The sequence below is a fragment of the Bos javanicus genome, chromosome X (assembly GCF_032452875.1).
Source record: "Bos javanicus breed banteng chromosome X, ARS-OSU_banteng_1.0, whole genome shotgun sequence".
In the NCBI taxonomy this organism is placed as follows: domain Eukaryota; kingdom Metazoa; phylum Chordata; class Mammalia; order Artiodactyla; family Bovidae; genus Bos; species Bos javanicus.
The window spans coordinates 17,883,341-17,902,474 of record NC_083897.1 but is presented as its reverse complement, the minus strand read 5'-3'; the positions used below and the strand labels follow the sequence as shown (position 1 = coordinate 17,902,474).

General features: G+C 39.9%; 3 protein-coding genes across 3 annotated transcripts in view; 1 reads left to right on the top strand and 2 right to left on the bottom strand.

The window, feature by feature from the left end:
- Positions 1 to 19,134, top strand: part of GPC3 (glypican 3) — a 459,188-nt gene that overhangs the window by 40,554 nt on the left and 399,500 nt on the right. The window lies entirely within an intron of this gene.
- On the bottom strand, positions 17,440 to 19,060 carry LOC133242264 (ferritin light chain-like). The gene is made up of 2 exons (XM_061408362.1): positions 18,598 to 19,060; positions 17,440 to 17,965 (listed from the first exon to the last, which is right to left on the bottom strand). The coding sequence occupies exons 1-2, from the start codon at positions 18,881 to 18,883 to the stop codon at positions 17,724 to 17,726; spliced, it is 528 nt and encodes a 175-aa protein (XP_061264346.1). The 5' UTR covers positions 18,884 to 19,060; the 3' UTR covers positions 17,440 to 17,723.
- LOC133242263 (thymosin beta-4-like) lies at positions 18,115 to 18,578 on the bottom strand. The gene has a single exon (XM_061408361.1). The coding sequence runs from the start codon at positions 18,522 to 18,524 to the stop codon at positions 18,390 to 18,392; it is 135 nt and encodes a 44-aa protein (XP_061264345.1). The 5' UTR covers positions 18,525 to 18,578; the 3' UTR covers positions 18,115 to 18,389.

Genomic DNA, 19,134 nt, shown 5'->3' with positions numbered 1-19,134 from the left:
CAGGGCAAGTCATTTCTCTCTGAGCCATGAATTAAAGAAGGTTAAATCTAGTGAGGATGGAAGAACTCAGCTCTGTGCTGGTCTATAGGAACCAAATGCATGGTAGCCATTGTTTTTGTTATTCCTTCTCATACATTTATAAGCATCATTGTGTATGAAATATAATACCTGCTTTGCAGTATTGAATGTCAGATACCTGGCACATATACATTAAAAATGCTTTTCATGTTATAATATCATTTAATTAATATGCAATGCTCTAATATACCCACTCATAAGAGAAAACTATGTTTTCAGAGAATAGCGTTTCTGTGTGTTTTCATTCTTTCTCTGTGTGTATGTGTATACTTAAGCCTAAAAAGAGTCTATGTTTTCTCCATAGTCCCCTAGTGGTCTGAATGAGTTAATGTAGCCTCTTGATCTAAGTAGCAATGGCAGACTCTGATTTCATTGGGTTGATTAGGAGAGGAAGGAGAACAAAAATGATGAAATAAGGATGTTTATCTTGCTTCCCTCCTTTGGTTGAAGTTCTTTAGCATTAGTACTGGACTTGATTAACTGAAATGTAATTATCAGATTAGAACAAGTTCTACTGTATTCCCTCTCCTGGGATCCTATGTTCTTTCTAGCACTTACCAAGTTGATAGTGATATATAATGATTATTTTATTAACATGAATCTCCTTTACTAGAGAATAACCTCTCTGAAGGTGGGGCTTATGTGTATTCTACCTCAACCCTGTATCCCCCAGTGAGATAGTGGACACTCAGTAAATGTTTCAGCAACATACACATACACACACAATTAAAATAAGTAATATTAATAGAAGCAAATTACTGTCTTTTCCACTTCCTCTGCAATCACTACCACGATGACCAGATAGACAGAAAAGTATAAGCTATTGCCTACAGCATTTATTCCTAGGTTTTGAAGTCTACTCAGATGTAAGATCTTAAAAGTCTAGATAGTGGATTGATGCTTTCCCATTGAGATGGAATGTCTTATGTTTACCTGAACCTCTGCCTCTGCATCTAGCCTCGCCATTCCCTGGCTGGTCTTTTCCTCCAGCCTAACCTCTTCACAGAGAACTGTGAACAAAGTGCAAAGCCAAAGATGTACATCTTGTGACCAAGAATAACAAGAATGGTGGCATCGATCACCTTTTCCAGATATACTCTTACATGTCATTCTTGATTACTGTGGGCACTTTAAAGTAATATAGCAAACTTTGTTTGAGAATATTCTTTTTTTAAAATAAGTTTTTAGTATACAAATGAATATACGTTTATTAGATACAATGAAAAAACCCACAAAGAAATGAAACAGTAGAAAATAAAATGACCCACATTCTATCCCCTAGAGGATAACTACTATTAATGTTTTAGTATATAATTTAACATACTTTTGTTCAGTATTGTACAGATATAGGTATGTATATATTTAAAAAATGGATTACACTGCTCTTTCAAGTAATGCAATATAACCATCTTTCCATGTAAATATTTGTATAATATAATAGTAATAGAATATTTAGAGGTTACCTAGTACTTAGTCATGCTATTTTCTCATATGTTATTAATCCAACTCTCTCTATTGTTAGAAATTTCAGTTGCTTTCAGTAGACCATAGTAAAATAATGTCCATGTAAGTATTTATGCATATCTTTATTTCCTTAGGATAAATTCCTGGAACTGGAATTGCTGGGTCAGGGGCTTATGCAGTTCTTAAGGTTTCTCACATTTATTGCCTATTTTATTTCCATCAAGTTGTATCTCTTCTCTTGCTAGCAATGTATGAATGTCCATTTTCCTGACCATTTGCCCTTTTAGAATAACCCCAGTTTAGGTGAAAAAAATAGTAGTCTTTTCTTGTCAGGAAACTTTGTTGATCATTTGTACTTTTTATTTTGTGATTTTTCTCAATAATATTCTTTCATCTTTTAAAAAATTTAGCTATTCATTGTTCTTATTGGAATGCCCTTTTATTATTGATTTTAAGAGCTCTTTATATATTCAGGATCATAACCCATTTTATATGTTATAAATTGATTTTACTGATTTGTTAATACAATATTCATTTTTTATGGTGCTTTAATAACACTTCCAGTCAAATGTATCAATATCTTCCTTAGGCTTTCAATATAGCCTTTGGATTTTGCCTAATTGATGTTAGCCTTAGATGAATCAAAAATATGTTCTATTTCCTATTCTGACAGTAGCTGTGTAAAATTTGGTAAGTAATTTAAAGTGTCTGAATTTGTTTTCTTATGTGTGTGATAACACCCGATCTACCAACTTGCCAGAGCTTTTGAGGACCAAAAGAGGTAATGTATATAAGAATGCTTTGAAAACTTTAAAGGATTATTGTTGTTGTTATGCAGTTATCTTTGACACTGACCATTAGTCTGAATGAGTTCCTGTTTATAGTACTGCTATCAGCATTGCCTTTTTTCCCCTGTAGATTTGAGACCTTTCTGACCATTTACTAGGATATAATCTTGGTCTAGAGTTGCACTGGAGTCTGTGCTCTGGTAGCTGGAAAGGCCCTGGGAGGGTGGTGAAATGTTGCCTGCCACCAGTCTCGGCCTGGAGCATGGATTCTGGGCATCCTTCCCACCTTCCCAGCTGGGAAAATGGGCCCTGGAACTATTCTTTGAAGTAGTGTGCGTGTTGACTCCCACATGCCAGCCCATGAAGGGTAGCTAGAGAAACTCATCCAGTGAGGCCAGAGTGCCTGTTCCTGTCCAACAGAGCAGTAGGTGGGAGAAAACCCAAAGCCTTCTGTCCACACTCGTATTCCCTAGGGACTGGAAAAATAGTACTCTTTCTAGCAATTAACATTTGAAACAGACACACTGGCCTATCAGATAAATCAGCAGCTTAGCCTTGTTTTGTGGTACATATTCTGGAACGAGTTATTAGGAAAACCTTTTTTTTTTTTTTTTAAATTATGAAATGACCAGAATTCTCCCTCTCTAAATGCCAGCTTAAAAAAATCAGAGGAAAAACAATTAAACTATCTCATGCATCAAAGTAATCATTAGTAGAAAAACAAAGTATGTTCTTTCTGGCAATCTCTGCCAGATGGTTGAGATGGGTGATAGTGGAAGAAGAGGCTTAAATGATACACATATTATTTCAAATATAACCTTGAAGGCTTTTGTTTGTATTTTGATGGGAGGGGAAGATAGTGTATACTTGCATAACTTAAGCCTTCTTGAAGGTCAGAGGCCTCTGGATAGCTGGTTAGACATTTGTGAGGTTAGACATTTGAATTCATCTGGGTCACTTACATGAAGGAGAAGCAAGGTTAACTAAGTTTACTGAAAGACTGTGTGTTAGGTTTGATTAATCTTCCTTATGGTAGTGATATGGCTAGGTATTATTATCCCCATTTCACAGACATGGAAGCTCGAGTTTGGAGCCATTAAGCAATCTGCCCAAGGCCACATAACCAGTAAGTGGCAGCATTAAGTTTCTAACTTCAAAGTCATTGCTCTTTTCATTGAGCCACACTGTCTCCCTTGGAGGTAGAAGATAAAAATAAGATTTACGAAGTGATAAAAATGATCGTAGAGAGTTTTGAGAAATAGAAAGTGCTGTTAGGAATCTGTACAGTAATGGAGAAATAAACAAAATGCCTCAAGAATGGCCCCCAAATTTTATTTGGCATAAGGCTTCAAATTCCATTGATGTGAAACGATTCTCTGTAGGGACATACTCTGGCGAGTTAATTGTACCCCGAGTATTCTATGGCAGCACGGCAGCCTTTCCTATTGCCTCATAAAGAATCGCACACACCCCCTTCAGAGTTCATTTTAGTACTTTTCAGGCTGACATCTAAAGGGGCTGCTACTCTGACAAACACAATCTGGCCAGATGTTATTATTTTGCACTACATTTAATTTCTTCCTGCCAAAGATTTAGACTTCTTTTCCCTGATAAAGATCAGGGGAAATTGTCTGGTATTTACAAAATCCCATCCAGGCGTATCTGTTACAATGTTCACTTAACAAAGTTTATTAGATTATTAGGGCTTTAAACCCTTGGGCTCTTTCGGTATTGAAATTAAAAAAAGAAAAACCCAAACATCTTCAACAAATTTAAGTGGCATAATTAGACCCTGGGCTTGTCTTACAGGCATTTTAGAATTATGAAAATGATTTAAATAGTATTTGCTTCCTGAGAAACTTGCTGAGTTTGACAGGGATGAAAGGAAGGCGGTTATGCTCCTTTGGTCTCCTGAGTTAATGGGGAAAGTGATATCTGGAACTGAAATAAATTTGCTATAGTTGTATGGTGAAATCACTCCCATAAGTAGTTAGCCGTACCACACAGGGCCTCTCTTTCTTGGCCTAGTTAAAATGTGGGCACGACAGTGTTAGAGAAACATGGGGGTCTGTCATTTCTTTGCTCATAAAATCTATTTAGAGGAAACACTTACCTGGACTCCTTGAACTTGAATTCTCTGCTCATATCTTCTATATTAGGCATATTAAGACTGTAATAGAAGTATTCAATATTTTAAAGGTATGGTTTGTACACACTTTTCCTCAAGAGATTTCAATGTGCTTTATGTTCACTGATTATATTTTTAAGTGTTTCCAGTTGGAGCTTTGTGGTACTCTTGTTATTTTTTCTTTTGTGTGAATGTAAACATGGGAGGGTTGAGAAGGTGACCTGTATTAGTCAAAATAAGGAACTCAGAACCGATCTGAAGCTTTGCCTATATGATGTACATGGGAGAGAGAAGCTAGACAGAAGCAGTCTAATTATGCTTATTTGTTTGGGGAGTTGGGTGGACTGGTACTAATTTAGACACCAGAATTCTGGACCATCAGACTTGGCATAACAAGAGAGAGGACTGTTTAAGAACATTGAATGCAAGTGTTAATTACATATGTCAACTTGGGCATTTTCTTCTACTGTATATTTATTTGGCATTAGACTGGGTTTTTAACAAATTATTAAAGCATAGTTCTTTAGAGACTATGTTAGAAATGTCTCACAAATAAAGCAAGACCACAGTTGGGCTTTTCCTTTTTATTTTGAAAGTGGCCAGAAGCCCGTTATATGAAAACTATAATAATGCAAACATACGTCTGTACAGTGCCGTAAGTGTAACTGTAAGTGTAGCAGTAAGTGCTGAAATGGCAGAAGTGAAGGCAAGGCAGGAGGTAAATATTTTGCAAAAATTAATGATCTAGAGTGAACTCTCATTAACTTTTGGCTCTGTTAATTTGAATATTGTGATAATTTGACTTGGACTGAAGTTTATGAAAGAATCTGCTAAACAAATTAATAGTGTATATAAGATTTGTAGGAAGGCATGTTTAATTTGCTTGAAGGACTTGAGCAAGCCCATTAATTGGGGCTGCTAATTATAACGAGCTTTGCTTATTAAAGCAAACCTGATAGAAACTCTACTTGGAAACACTTTATTAGCAGTGATTTAGAGTTACTCCAGGTATGGAAAAAAATAATAAAAAGTAGTGTAGTGTTTAAGAGAATAGATTCTGGAACAAATTGACTTTGAGCTTGAATCTTGTTACCTAGGGGAGCACACTTAACCTCTCTAAGCCTCAATTTCCTTAAACAGGGATAATAAATAATAGGACCTAACCACACACACACAGTTGTTGTGAGAAATAAATGATATGATGCTTGTAAAACTTAGAATAGTGCCTAGTATACAGCAAGTGCTCAGTAAATGTTAGCTGATGTTTGTTATTCTTGGAAAGTAGTTGTTAATCACACTTAACTAACTTAAACTGTCCTTTCCTTTATCAGATCAATTTAGTGAAGATGTTCCAGGACAACATACTGCTTGTTGAGCTAGCCACTCCTAAATTTGAATGAGAGGCCCTCTGGGGACAGTAACTTAATAAATTGCTTTCCATATTCTATAGACTAAATGTACACATGGAAAGGGATGATGACCAGATTCAAAGGCTTTTTAGTTTCCCAGGAAGGAAATTCTAATTGAGCATATTTTATGTTATAAGCCTAGTTGACCATGCATTGAGGTTGTGAAGTTATTTTGGAGCCTGAAAAATACCAAGACTTTATATGTCTGAATATTGTAACATTTCTAATCTTATTCCTTTTCTGCTATCCCGTTGATACTACATAAATTATAGGTGTTTGTTTTGAAAGAAAAATTGGTAACTATTGGTAAATATAAAACAGAATATAAATACCATCCAGAATCCTAACACCTAGAGATGACCATAAGTTTTCTGGCTTTCTCTCTGCATATATTCAAATACGCATATGTAGATTTTCTTACAAAAATGGAATCATACTGCACTCATTAAAAGCAATGCTAGTGATAAAGCGGAGAGTGTACATGTTCTTTTCAGGTATGCCTTAAAATAGGGCATTAATTGGTAATCATGAGGTGGACTTGAAAAATTGCATATAATTTTACATCTGAGAGTCCTTGATCTGTTTCTGTTAAGACCAATAGAAATTCAGCACAGAGAATATGGACTCAATTATCTTTATAGGTCCATTATTATTCATATTTGATGTCTGTGTGTATAAGTGTGTGAGAGAGAGAGAAAGACAGAGAGAGGGAGGGAGGGAGGCAGGCAGGCTGCCTGTGTATCCTGGGTGGAGATTTCTCCTTGTTGTGTGGTCTAGTGACGAGCATTGGACAGGGAATAAGAAGATAGCAGCTTGTAGCTGTGACTCCATCATGACTCACTGGATGACCTTAGGCAATTAATTTCATTTCTCTGGGCCTTTGTTCATTTTCTCATATATGAAATGTGGGGTTAGACCAGATAACTTCTACATCTGCTTGCAGCTCAGAGAATCGGAGTTTTTTTGTTTTTAAGTCAAAGTTGCCTGTCTGCCTGGAAGAACCCGAGGCTCTGTGGAGATCTTCCTAAAGAGAGGACAGTGATGAATTTCAATAGTTTCTTTGGCGCCAGATAGACCAAAGCTGTAATTTTTAGCCTATCAGGCATTTGACTTTTGAAAGTGCTAAATCCTCCATTAGGAATAAATGTGGAAGCTTCAGGTTATTTATTGTTATTTACACTTTCCATTCATAACTGTCAGTGTCACAGGCTCTGTCGACATAACTGCGTCAGTGAGGTTAGCTTTAATCAGTTTAGTGGCGGCTAAGTCACAAATATATCAAATAGCCAATCATAATGCAGGAGTCCTCTAAAGCCTGACTGAATTATTTATTTTGTTATGATGAAAATGTCTGGGCTTTATTGGTTTTTTTTTTTTTTTAAGAACTTGATTCAGCTTGAAGTCTAAAGATAAAAGATCAGTGATTGTCTCTTAGATTTTTATTCTGCCTTCCTTCAAGGCTTTTCATTTTTCACAAGCCGTTGTTAACACTTTTAAAGTCAAGGTGAGAGATCTGTGATATTTTTTATCCTAGGGGTTTAAGCATATGTGAAAAAACTTTTACCTTTGATTTCTTGTTCCTTTCTGTCATGTCAAAGCTGTGTGACCTTGAACTAACCACTCAACCTGTTTGAGCCTCATTTTCTTTGTCTGTAAAATGGGGATAATCTTAGTCTTTTCTAAATCTCAAATTATTATGAGACACAAATAAGATAATGCTTTAGTTGTCATACAAATGTATGATAAACTTGTGATTATCATTAAGTTTAGTGTTATCATTTAGGCCTTCAGTGGGTAGGTCTGACTTGATATAATAGATATTTGTGTGTGTGCATATCAGGCGTGTCTGACTGTTGGCGACCCCATGGACTGTAGCCCACCACGCTCCTCTGTCCGTGGGATTTCCCAGGCAAGAATACTCGAGTGGGTTGCCTTTTCCTTCTCTAGAGGATCTTCCTGACACAGGTATTGAACCCGTGTGATGCTGAAAAATTATATGGAAGCCAGTTTTATAAATCAAAACTCTTCTATGTCTTACGTTATATCGTGATAATATTACCCACAGAAAATTTTGTCCTCCAGAGGTCATTAAAAAAATAAAGGATTCAACGAACTTAAAATATACTCAGTACTGAAAAATGAGCAATATTCAAATTAAACATGTGTACTGCAAATCATATTAAATACAGTGCTACAAATATAGAGACTCTGAAAAGGGAAATAATTCATCATGATTCAAAAATGCTCAGGACATTTTAGGGGATGGGTTGAGAAGGGTGGGGGAATGGGCCACTGGCAGTGGGAGGTCAGGGAGGGAAGACAAGAAGAAAAACATTTAAAACATAGCTGAACAATCCTCTCTGTGTCAACCCATGCAGCTATTACCAACCCCCACTGCACACTTATTATTCTTTTTCCAGACATCTTTAATACAGACAGTGAAACTAGAGTAGAAATGTGGCTTTGTACTTAGAATACAGTTGTATGGGCTCTCTAAGAATCACTTTTGTTTTCTTTTTTTCTACCCAGCCATTCAGAGGCCCTGATTACCAGCGAAACAGTAAAGAAAAGAGAAATAGTTAGAGCCAAAGCAAAACACAAAGGAAGCAAGATTAGAAAATGGAGAAGCTGGAGGGAGAACATCTGAGTATAGTAACACGGTCACTCGTAGGAAGAAACTGTTTCAGGTTTACATACTTAATTATCTCATGTTTAAGTTGAATCATGGCTAATTAATTTTCCTGTGCTAAAGCAGATTTACAGGTACTGAGCATGTACTAACTGAGAGTGACGTTTATTGAAAATTGAAGAGTTAGGTGGATTTATTCCTGATGTGACTGAAGCTATGCTCCCAGAATGATTTTTCAACCTCATCTTATTTCCAAGTCCTTGGGAAGCTCATACCATGGGGAAATACCAGCCTTAGGACCCAAATATAGAGGTTCCAGTTCCACCTTGGTCATTCTTCTAGCTCTGGGACCTGCAGCCAGCGCGGATCTTTTGTCAAACTTGCTTGTCTCTCTGCCGGTTTGCTCAGGCCTGCCTGCTCCATGCTCCCTTCTGTATCCTCTGCTGTGCTAAGTCACTTCAGTTTTGTCCGACTCTTTGTGACCCCATAGACTGTAACCCACCAGGCTCCTCTGTCCATGGGATTCTCCAGGCAAGAATACTGGAGTGGGTTGTCATGCCCTTGTCCAGGGGATCATCCCAACCCGGGGATTGAACTCGCGTCTCCTATATCGCCTGCATTGGCAGGTGGATTCTTTACAACTATTGCCCCCTGGCCAAACTAGAAATGATGTGCTTTGGATGAAGGAGGAGGATTTCTGTCCCCCTCACTGAACTGAAGCTCCTCAAGGATCTTCTTTGAGCCCATCTTTGTATCTCTGCCTCCTAACTGAGTGTTGGTGGGTAGATGCACAAAATAGATTTTCAACACATGTTCGTGGAACTTTAATATCTCTAAACCTTGGGTTCTCATCTATAAAATGGAGCAGCTGCTTTTCCAATCTATCTTATTTAGGAGAATATGAAGATGTACATATAAAATTGCATACTAAACCAAACAGCACTATACACTCATTCATGTAAGGGGCTATTACAAATTAGAGTTGTTATGTGTAATTCACATTTTAAAATTTAGGGCTATTTTCTTAATGGAACTTGATCAAGTTAACCTTTCTGAAGTGTAAATTGTCTGTCCAAAGAGGTGAGTAGATTACCACATTGGTCTTTTAACTGGACAGGTTGCAGGGGATCCACAAAGCCCCTGAAACTGTATATAAAATGTTTTGTATATGTGACTTTTTTTGGAAGAGAGAGCACATATCTCAAATCAGATTTGGGGGTCTATGTACCCCAAACTGCTGAGAACCACAAGGCTGACTAATCTCTAGATTTCATTCTGCTCTAATCTGATTCTATGAAGAATCCTAGTCTGAATAAATAGTTTCAAATTTCTGATTATTTAATGGACTTAAGTAAGTAGCCTCAGTTATTTTAATGGCACTTAAGTCAGAATTCCCAGATTTAATAATACCCATTTCAGTACTGATCGTTGGCATATTCTGCTACCACTCAGATGCCAACTTGGCTTGAGGGAAGAACTATTATTTCAAATGTTGCCTCCCATCTACTTTCTCAAATGTAGTTACTTTGTCCTCACCTATGTTGCTTTTTAAGAGGGGCTGTATTTTGGTCTGTAGAATTAGAAACTTTACTCATGTTTGTCAACTGAGTGCAATAAACATTCCTTAAAGAAATAAAATAGCAATAGCAAAACTAAAGCCCAGGAGAGGCATTGGAGGAGTTGCACCATTTAGGAGCCCAGCTGTGGTTGTTCTGATCATAATGAAGCTACTGTATACCATTTAATTCTCTTGGGAAGTGATACAGTTAAAGTCCCAACATCTGTAGAAATAGCAAGGTGGATTCAACTTTGTTATGTACACTGAGCTTTCTATTTTCATGATGAGAGATGGGAGAAAAACTACCAGATTAGGAAGTATGGGCAGTTTTTACAGTGAGTAGAAGGAGGTGGTCTTCCAGTCTGTTTTAGAATCTTATTCATTGCTGGCACTGGAAGGAGAAGACTGCTAACCATGTGGGTGATCTCACCATAATCTTTGGGAGGAGAGCATCTCTAGCCAATCACTTGGAATGATATAGTGGGAAGGGAAAAAAAAACAGCCATTGACTAGGATGCAGAAGATAAGAGTTTTTGTTTATGGCTCTGCCACTAAGCAGATAGTGTATCATTGGGCAAGTCTCTTCCTGATCCTGAGCCTCTTGGCCTAGTTATCATATAGAGGCCTGTTCCAGTGTCAGTTGCTCAGTTGGGTCCGACTCTTTGCAACCCTAAGGACTGTAGCCCACCAGGTTCCTCTGTCCATGGAATTCTCCAGGCAAGAATACTGGAGTGGGTAGCCATTCCCTTCTCCAGGGGATCGTCCCCACCCAGGGATCGAACCTGGGTCTCCTGCATTGCAGGCAGATTCTTTACCATCTGAGCCAATGCTGTAATTATTTTTAATAATAATAATAGAGTTTCAATTTAATTGTCTACTGGGGGCAACTATGTTAGTGTTAGTAGCTCAGTCATGTCTGAGTCTTTGTGGCCCCATGGGCTATAGCCTGCCAGGCTCCTCTGTCCATGGAATTCTCCAGGCAAGAACATTAGAGTCGGTTGCTGTTTCCTTCTCCAGGGGATCTTCTTGACCGAGGGATCAAACCCATGTCTCGTGCTTTGCAGGCAGATTCTTTACTGTCTGAGCCACCAGGGAAGTCCCCACTATGTTATGGGTTTTAAAATAAAATTGATTTACTTACAATAATCCTGTTAGGTAGGTGGTATTATCTCCATTTTATGGATGAGGAAAACTGAAGTCCAGAGAGGATAAGCAACTTGCTCAAGTGCTGGCATCTGCCCACTCCTTCCTGATTTCTTTTCCCTGCAGCCAATCACCGCCAAATCCTGCTAGTTATTCCTCTTCACTATCTCTACCATCACTGCCCTGGTTTCAATGCTTACCTCTAGTCTGGACTTTTAAACCACTTCCTAACTAATCTCTCTGCCTCCAGGTTTATATCCTTCCTCTAGTGTCTATCAGTTTTTAAGAAGGAACTCAGATATCATTTCTTTTAAGAAACCTTCCCTGTCTACCCCCTCCACTGGATTATGTTACCTTCTTCTGTGTCCCATAGTACCTTGTTTATCTCTGGTCTGCTTCATTAACAATATAATACTAGCCAATATTTAATTATTTAATTTAAATATTTAATCTAATAGGTGTCTACTATCTACCAAGTATAATACTATTCTAAGCTCATTATATCCATTAAGTCATCGAATCCTCACAGCAACCATATGAAGTGTAGATACTATTGATGCCATGTTTTACAGATGTTCAATAAGTTGCCCATGATCACAAAGCTATTGTGTACCAGAGCTGGAATTTCAAACCCAGACACGCTTGAGAGCCTGAGTTCTCAGTCTCTGCTCTATACTGTCTTTTGCCTCAAGTACTGCCTTCACCAGGGAGCCTTCTATGGCTCTTTTTAAAATTACTTTAAAAAATAATTTGGATTTCATGAAGTCCAAATTAAAGTTTGAAGCTGAAAATGAACCATTGTCAGGCACTTTTGATAGACTTCGGGGCTTCCCTGATGGCTCAGTTGGTAAAGAATCTGCCTGCAATGCAGGAGACCCCAGTTCAATTCCTGGGTTGGTAAGATCCGCTGGAGAAGGGATAGGCTACCTACTCCAGTATTCTTGGGCTTCCCTTATGGCTCAGCTGGTGAAGAATCTGCCTGCAATGTGGGAGACCTGGGTTTGATCCCTGGATTGGGAAGATCCCCTGGAGAAGGGAAAGGCTACCCACTCCAGTATTCTGGCCTGGAGATTTCCATGGACTATACCGTATAGTCCATGGGGTCGCAAAGAGTCGGACATGACTGAGTGACTTTCACTTCCACTTTGATAGACTTGACGCACTAAATTGACTCCGGGATCAGATAATTCTATATTTATATAAAGCTAAACACTTCAGAACATTTATACTTTCAGGAGACACATGGTTCCTATTTTCCAGGTAACAAAATTGAGGATAGAGTTGTCTTCCATTCACATTCTGATGAGGAAGACCTTGGTCCAGGAGGTGCTTTTTCACATTAACCTTTTCTTTCAAGAAGCACAGAAAGTGTTTGGTGTCTAACCGAAGAAGCACTCATGAGTGATTTACAGGAGCGCTTTGTTGATTCAATCTAGTTATTTGATGCTGTCTCATTTTCTTTTCCTAAACAACTTGTGCATGAGTGTGTCTGGGAGGATTGGATAGAAAAGAACATGCATATCAAGGTTTTATTGCCTGGAGGCTTATGAATCAGCACCTTCATTTTACTGAGTTTCTTTTTGCCTCAAGTGCCAGATTTTCTCCATCTTTCTTCGACAATGGCAAGTAGTTGGTAGGTGCATTACATAATTTTCATAGTGAGCACTGCTGTTGTTGATTACGAGAAGGCTTTGAGAAAGGGTTCTAATGAGACAGGATTGTTGATTCTCCCTGGGTTTTGACTTTCTAAGAAAGTCACTTATTCATAAATTGTCCCCCACCCCCATAGGGTGGCGCTATGTACCACCCTGAGAACTTTTCTCCCCTGAAACCCCTCACCCCCAAGAGAGAGTGGGAATGACTTGAGTGGAGCAGGGAAGCTAAGTGGGTCCTTTAGCATGGCCCTCTGTGAAGTCTGTGGAGGCTTGGTGAGAGCTTGAGTCCTTAGTTTTTGATATTTTTTCAAATTATGCATGTAATTTTCTGAGATGGAAAAGTGTGTGTAGTATTTAGATGTGCCTAATGCAAAAAAAAGCAATACAGAAATATCTAGAGAGTAAAAAGTGAAAATAGAAAAGTTCCAAGTCCCCCTTTGTCCATCTCCCTCTGTCTGACTGGCTATGCTGACTGGAAACACGGTAGTTTGATGTGTGTGTCCTTCCTCAACCATTTCCTGTGCCTTTGTGTATGTACATACACACTCACTGCTGCTGCTGCTACTAAGTCACTTCAGTCGTGTCTGACTCTGTGCGACCCCATAGACGGCAGCCCACTAGGCTCCTCTGTCCCTGGGATTCTCCAGGCAAGAACACTGGAGTGGGTTGCCATTTCCTTCTCCAATGCATGACAGTGAAAAGTGAAAGTGGAGTTGTTCAGTCGTGCCCGACTCCTAGCGACCCCATGGACTGCAGCCCACCAGGCTCCTCCGCCCATGGGATTTTCCAGGCAAGAGTACTGGAGTGGGGTGCCATTGCCTTCTCCGATACACACACTCACTAGTCACTCTCAATTTTTTCCCTATGTAAATGTGACCGTGCCATATGTGCTGTTTTACAATATAATTTTTCACTTCATATATCTTACAAAGTCTTTCAAAATAAGTACTGAAAGGTTTTGTCCTTTTTAAAAATGATTGTGTAATGTTCCTATCCATCTCCTCTCCTGTTGGCACCTGGGTTTGTTATTTGCTTTTTTACTCTGACACACAGTGTCGAAGGGAGTATGTTTAGTCACATCTTTTCATGCACTTGAAAACTTATACCTGGAGCAGAAGCTGTCTAGGCTATCCCTAGAAGGAGGACTTTGGGTCCAAGGAAACATTTCCAGAGGCAACGGGCCAGTTTTACATTCGGTGTTACCTCCCAACGTGCAGAGAGAGCCAGCATTTTCCATGTCACTGGGGAAGCACCTAACTGCTCCAGAGATCTGACCCTGAGCAATCTGTCTAGGAGTCTGTCCTTTTTTCAGTGACCCAGAAGTCAAGGAACAGCAAGGACAGCTTAACACGGCCCAGCCCTGTTAAGTTGTCTCAAGTAGAAGATGGTCTTCTAAATCCTGCTGTCATACTATAGGCTGGAATTTTGAGGGCAGTTTTTGGTTAAATGCCTCAAAAACTTTCTTTCTCTGTTTTTGTTAGCCAGTCAGCAACCATTCAGGAGCATCTACTGTATGCCATGTGCTGCAGTGCATTTTCAGACACACACATGGGATTATGCAGCTGTACTCCTCAAAAACGTGGTCTTGTCTGCTTATGGATATGCTCTCCATTATTTTTTATGTCTTAATTAAGGGCTCATAGAAGAGATGCTTTGACTTAGATGGACTTTCAGTAGCATTTCACAAATAATATTCTTAAAGTGGGTTAGTTGGGTTTTTTTTGTTTTTTTTTTTTTGGTCCCTTTTCATATAAATCACTCTGTCTATAGAAAAACATCAAACTGTTTTCACAGAAGGCAGGGAAATAAGTTGTTTACACATCACCATTTGACTCTCTTTACCCTCATCCTCATTACAAACATCTCAGCCACCCAAGTGAAGTTAGTTTAAACCTCCAAGCTATCCATGCAAACAAGACCCCTACCGCTAAGGAGTTTGGAGCAAGAAAGCATGGGGGTTGTCTGCTATTTTTGTAGTCTCTCTTCTGGGTTCAGAATATTTTTTCTTGTGTTAATTCACTACCAAGAGGTTTGGTTTTAGTTCTGTGTCCTTTTTCAGTTCTATAAATTAAGGAAGGTGGTTCCATAATGTCACAGTATCTCAGAGTTGACAGGGAGCATTAGAGGTCCATCAAATGCAGCCTTCCTGCCTTCATGTGACTCCTCTGTACAATGTATTCTGAGCCAGTGATCATTTGGTTTTGGAGTGAAAACCTCCTCTGATGAAGGAATCCTATCCTTTAAGAAGCAGCCCATTTGATTTTTGTTCAGCTTTAATTGCTAGTTTTTATGTTAGTTTGGGCCAAAGTCAATCTCCTAGTAACTCTTTTGCCATACTGGTCACTCTCATGTGGATAAGCTTCTATTTGGTGATTAGTCCCCTAAACTCTTTTGCCATACTGGTCACTCTCATGTGGATAAGCTTCTATTTGGTGATTAGTCCCCTCAGAATTGCCCAGTACTGAGCACAGAGTAGCCTTCACCTCCTATAGTCTACATATGATTCTTTTATTGAGGCAGCCAGCCTAAGACACTATTGAGTCAAGAAGTGTTGATCTTAAAGTCAAGCAAAATTCTCCAAATTGATGTCACCAGCCTTCATCCCATGTTTGGGGTGTTGGTCTTATATGATAATAATATCTTGTCAAATTTCAGCTAAAACTGTAGCCTGTTGAGATCACTAGGATTTCAAAATGAGTTAACTGTGCCTTCCAGCTTCATGCAGTTTGTAAATTTGATCAGTGTACCATTACGCCATCATACTAGCCATTGATAAAAATGCTGAGCAGAGCAGATCACGTAGGTTCCCCATCAGAAATTTCCTTTTGGATTGACATTAGTCTATTAACTGGCACCTTTGGATACAGCCATTAAAGCAGCGAAGGAACCAGCTAGCAGTATTCTTTCCAATCTCTAATAGTCTGTCTTGGACGTGATGGTTCACTTTGTTCTCAACCCTCTTGAAATCCAGAAGCAGTATATCCACTGTTTTCCCTTAGTTTTCAGTCCAATACTCCCATCATAAAAGGAAATGAGGTTACTGGCGTGACTTGTTCTTATAAAACTATGCCAGCTTCTTGTGATTACTTATTTCTTTGCTCACAAATCTGCTTGATGCTGTGTTCTGAAATCCTGCTTGAGACTGATGTTAGACTGATGAGATTATTATCTGTGACAGCCACCTACTTTTCCCCTTTAAGGAATATGGGAACCAGAGGGGCTTTGTTTTCTGGTTCCCCCTCACCAGTGTTTCCCAAATACTCCTTTCTTTGTCACCTTTTCCTATGCTGGGCTGACTCTCCTTCCCATCCCATCAGAACACTGCCCTCAGTTTTCCTAGGTGACACCTACTTAGTATGCTAATGGGTGCTAATGGACTAAAATGTATTCAACAATGAGTAATCTGTTTGCTTTCTGAGCAGGGCCTAAATCCCAACATGTGATTAGGATGGTGGTAATTTTGGGCATCATGGCGGTTATTAATGTAGTGTGGGAGGCTAAAACCTTTTGTTTCCTCTCAAATAGGTGACTGCCATTTAAACTCCATGTATGGCTTTCTGCCAATTGTGTTGGGGGCAATTTGAAGCGAAATTGATTGGCTAATTGCTTGTGGTCATCCGGCTTTTCAGCTGCCCGTGTAGCATCCCTGGAGGTAATTAGCACTTCCAGAATTGGGGGTGATTTGGAGTTATTCATGGTCATGGCTTCTGTTGTGGGAGCCAGGGCAGCAGTAGCTTAGTTATGAGTGAATCAGTTTTACTTTAAAATGATTACTGAGGATTGATGAGTTTCTTTAACAATTAAAAAAAAAATCCATTATGGAGGAGTTTGATATACAATTGCCTCCTAGAGTCATTTAAAGTGGCCAGTTGGGTTCTATATATTGTGTGATAAACTCATTGGTAGGAAATAGCTTCAAAAATGTTGAGCATTTTCCAAAAGCGACTGGAATTTCAATTGCAGCCCTATAACAGCACACATAGTGGAATATTTTTCAGCCAGTGTTATGCTGAACAGTATAGAATATATTTTTCATTAAGAATGTCTTCATATGTAAATGTCATGTAAAAACCACCGATATCTGTGATCCCCAAATTTAGAATCATCAGCACTTCAAGGTGATTGCTCTCTTTTAAAAACAATGTTCCTGGGTAATTTACAAGGACAGTGAATACCCAAGGAGAGCATCTTGGGATTCTGCCATTTCCCTCCAAAACCTGGCATTTGTCAGTGTCAGTCAGCATTGAAATTCTACCTGTGGCAGTAGAGGAAAGCCCGGAGTCATCTGCTTAGTTTGATTGTTCCTTTTTCATAATTAAATGGGAACCAATGTTATCATCTTTGGAAGATCCAGCTTGAGGGTGATATGCTTTTGCAATGCAAAGAAACAGTGGGTTTGTGTCAGTGCTGAGGCTAGGGCTGGGAAGCCTTGGCCCAACCAGCTGTTATGTTCCAGTTGTTCCCAGGCTCTTCAGTGTGGTCGCCTAGTCCCTTGACCTGCTGGTTGCAGTGTACAGCCCTCCTCTTAGGAATTCTTCTAGTTTTCTCCATTTCTAGCTTGGATTCCCAGCCTTGACTGATGCTGGAATTCAGGGAAGGCTAGAAGGAAAAGGCAATAATTCCTTCCTTTTGTCTACCCAATGATCACAGAAGCCCTACCCTGTATTTTAGGATGAGGTTATAAGAGAGGATGTGACTTAGACTATTTTCTCTTTTTTTTTTTCTGCAAAAAGCTTTATTGTTTCCATTTGGTCCAAGGCTTGAGAGAGGGCTCCAGGGTGTTAAAAAGCTGCCTAATGGCTGCAGAGGGGGGCTTCAGGCAGTCCTGATGTCAGGTGGGTTCTTCAATGGCCACCGGTCTCCAGAAGCTCCTAGTCGTGCTTGAGGGTGAGCCTTTCGAAGAGATACTCGTCCAACCCAGCCTGGGGACCAGCCAGCCTGCGGAGGTTGGTCAGGTGGTCACCCATCTTCTTGATGAGTTTCACTTCCTCATCTAGGAAGTGCTTCTCCAGGAAGTCACAGATGTGGGGGTCTCCGCGGGCACAAGCCAGGCCATGCAGATCCAACAGGGCTTGATTCAGGTTCTTCTCTATGAGAAGGGCGGCTTCCATAGAGTCGTTTTTTTTTTTTTCAGGTTTTAAAACTTTTTATTTGAGTATTAAAAAAATTGTGCATTCCAATAATTTAAATCATTTGAACAATAAAAAAAATGGCACTCCAATTAAACTGCATTTTACAGTCCGCAGAACACCTTGGACCAGCTTTTTACTCTAGATTTCACTGTCATCCCACCCAGCTTCCTCCTTCACCAACATGCAAGTTCTTTTCCTTCCCTGCCAGCCACACAGGCAGATGGGAGAGGCAGGCGCGGCCTACGTTGTCAGTAGTTCTCCATTCTTTGATGTGAAAAGGGGTAGCACAGTCATTTAAACTCGATCCAACCTCTTTGCATCTTACAAAGTTAAACAGCTAAAAGAAGTAAAATAAGAAGGCAATGCTTGTGGAATTTACAGTGCATACTGGCGGCGCACGCTTCATTATGACTCGCCTACTTGCTTCTCCTCTTCAATCATTTCTTTCGAAGGCAGTGGATTTTTCTCTTGCGTTTCCATTTTCTTCAATTTCGACTTATCGAACTTCTTAATCTCAGCCATATCGGGTTTGTCAGACATGGTTGCAGAGGGTGCGAAGCGAACTGCGAGCGAGTGAAGTCGGGTCTGCGCTGTGGCCGCCGCCGAGTGCCCGCGTCCTGGGTTTTACCCAACTCATCTTGAGATGGCTTCTGCACGTCCAGGAAGAGGGCGCGGCCGCCATGTTGGTTTTGCAGTTTCAAGAGACGCTCCGTGGCCTCACGCTTCTCCTTGGCCAGTTCGCGAAAAAAGTGACCGACACCCTCCAGGGCCACATCGTCGCGGTCGAAATAGAAGCCCAGAGAGAGGTAGGTGTAGGAAGCCCGCAGTTGCATGTTAACCAGGCCGTTGACGGCAGCCTCTACCTCGGTAGAATAATTCTGATGAATCTGGGAGCTCATGATTGGTTGGTAATAAGGAGTTAAAAAATGGTGGCTGGTCCGTAATCACAGACAGCTGAGTGGCTGACTCCGGAGGTTGCGACTGGAAAAAAGGTTGGAGGGTGGTCAGAGGCTGGAGCAAGGGGCGTCCCTGGGTCTGTTCCATCCAAGCACTGTTGAAGCAAGAGACAGATCCACAGGCCGCCGAGCGCACTTCAGACTATTTTCTTTTACATTCTTGTTTTAAAACATCTCACAAACAAGGAATCAGT

What these genes read in the sequence shown, in the direction of transcription:
- LOC133242264 (XM_061408362.1), bottom strand. Translation starts at nt 18,883, where the DNA reads ATGAGCTCCCAGATTCATCAGAATTATTCTACCGAGGTAGAGGCTGCC. An exon ending in GTTGGGTAAAACCCAGGACG is followed by an intron (nt 17,966 to 18,597) that starts CGGGCACTCGGC and finishes AAAAAAACGACT; the next exon opens with CTATGGAAGCCGCCCTTCTC.
- LOC133242263 (XM_061408361.1), bottom strand. Translation starts at nt 18,524, where the DNA reads ATGTCTGACAAACCCGATATGGCTGAGATTAAGAAGTTCGATAAGTCG.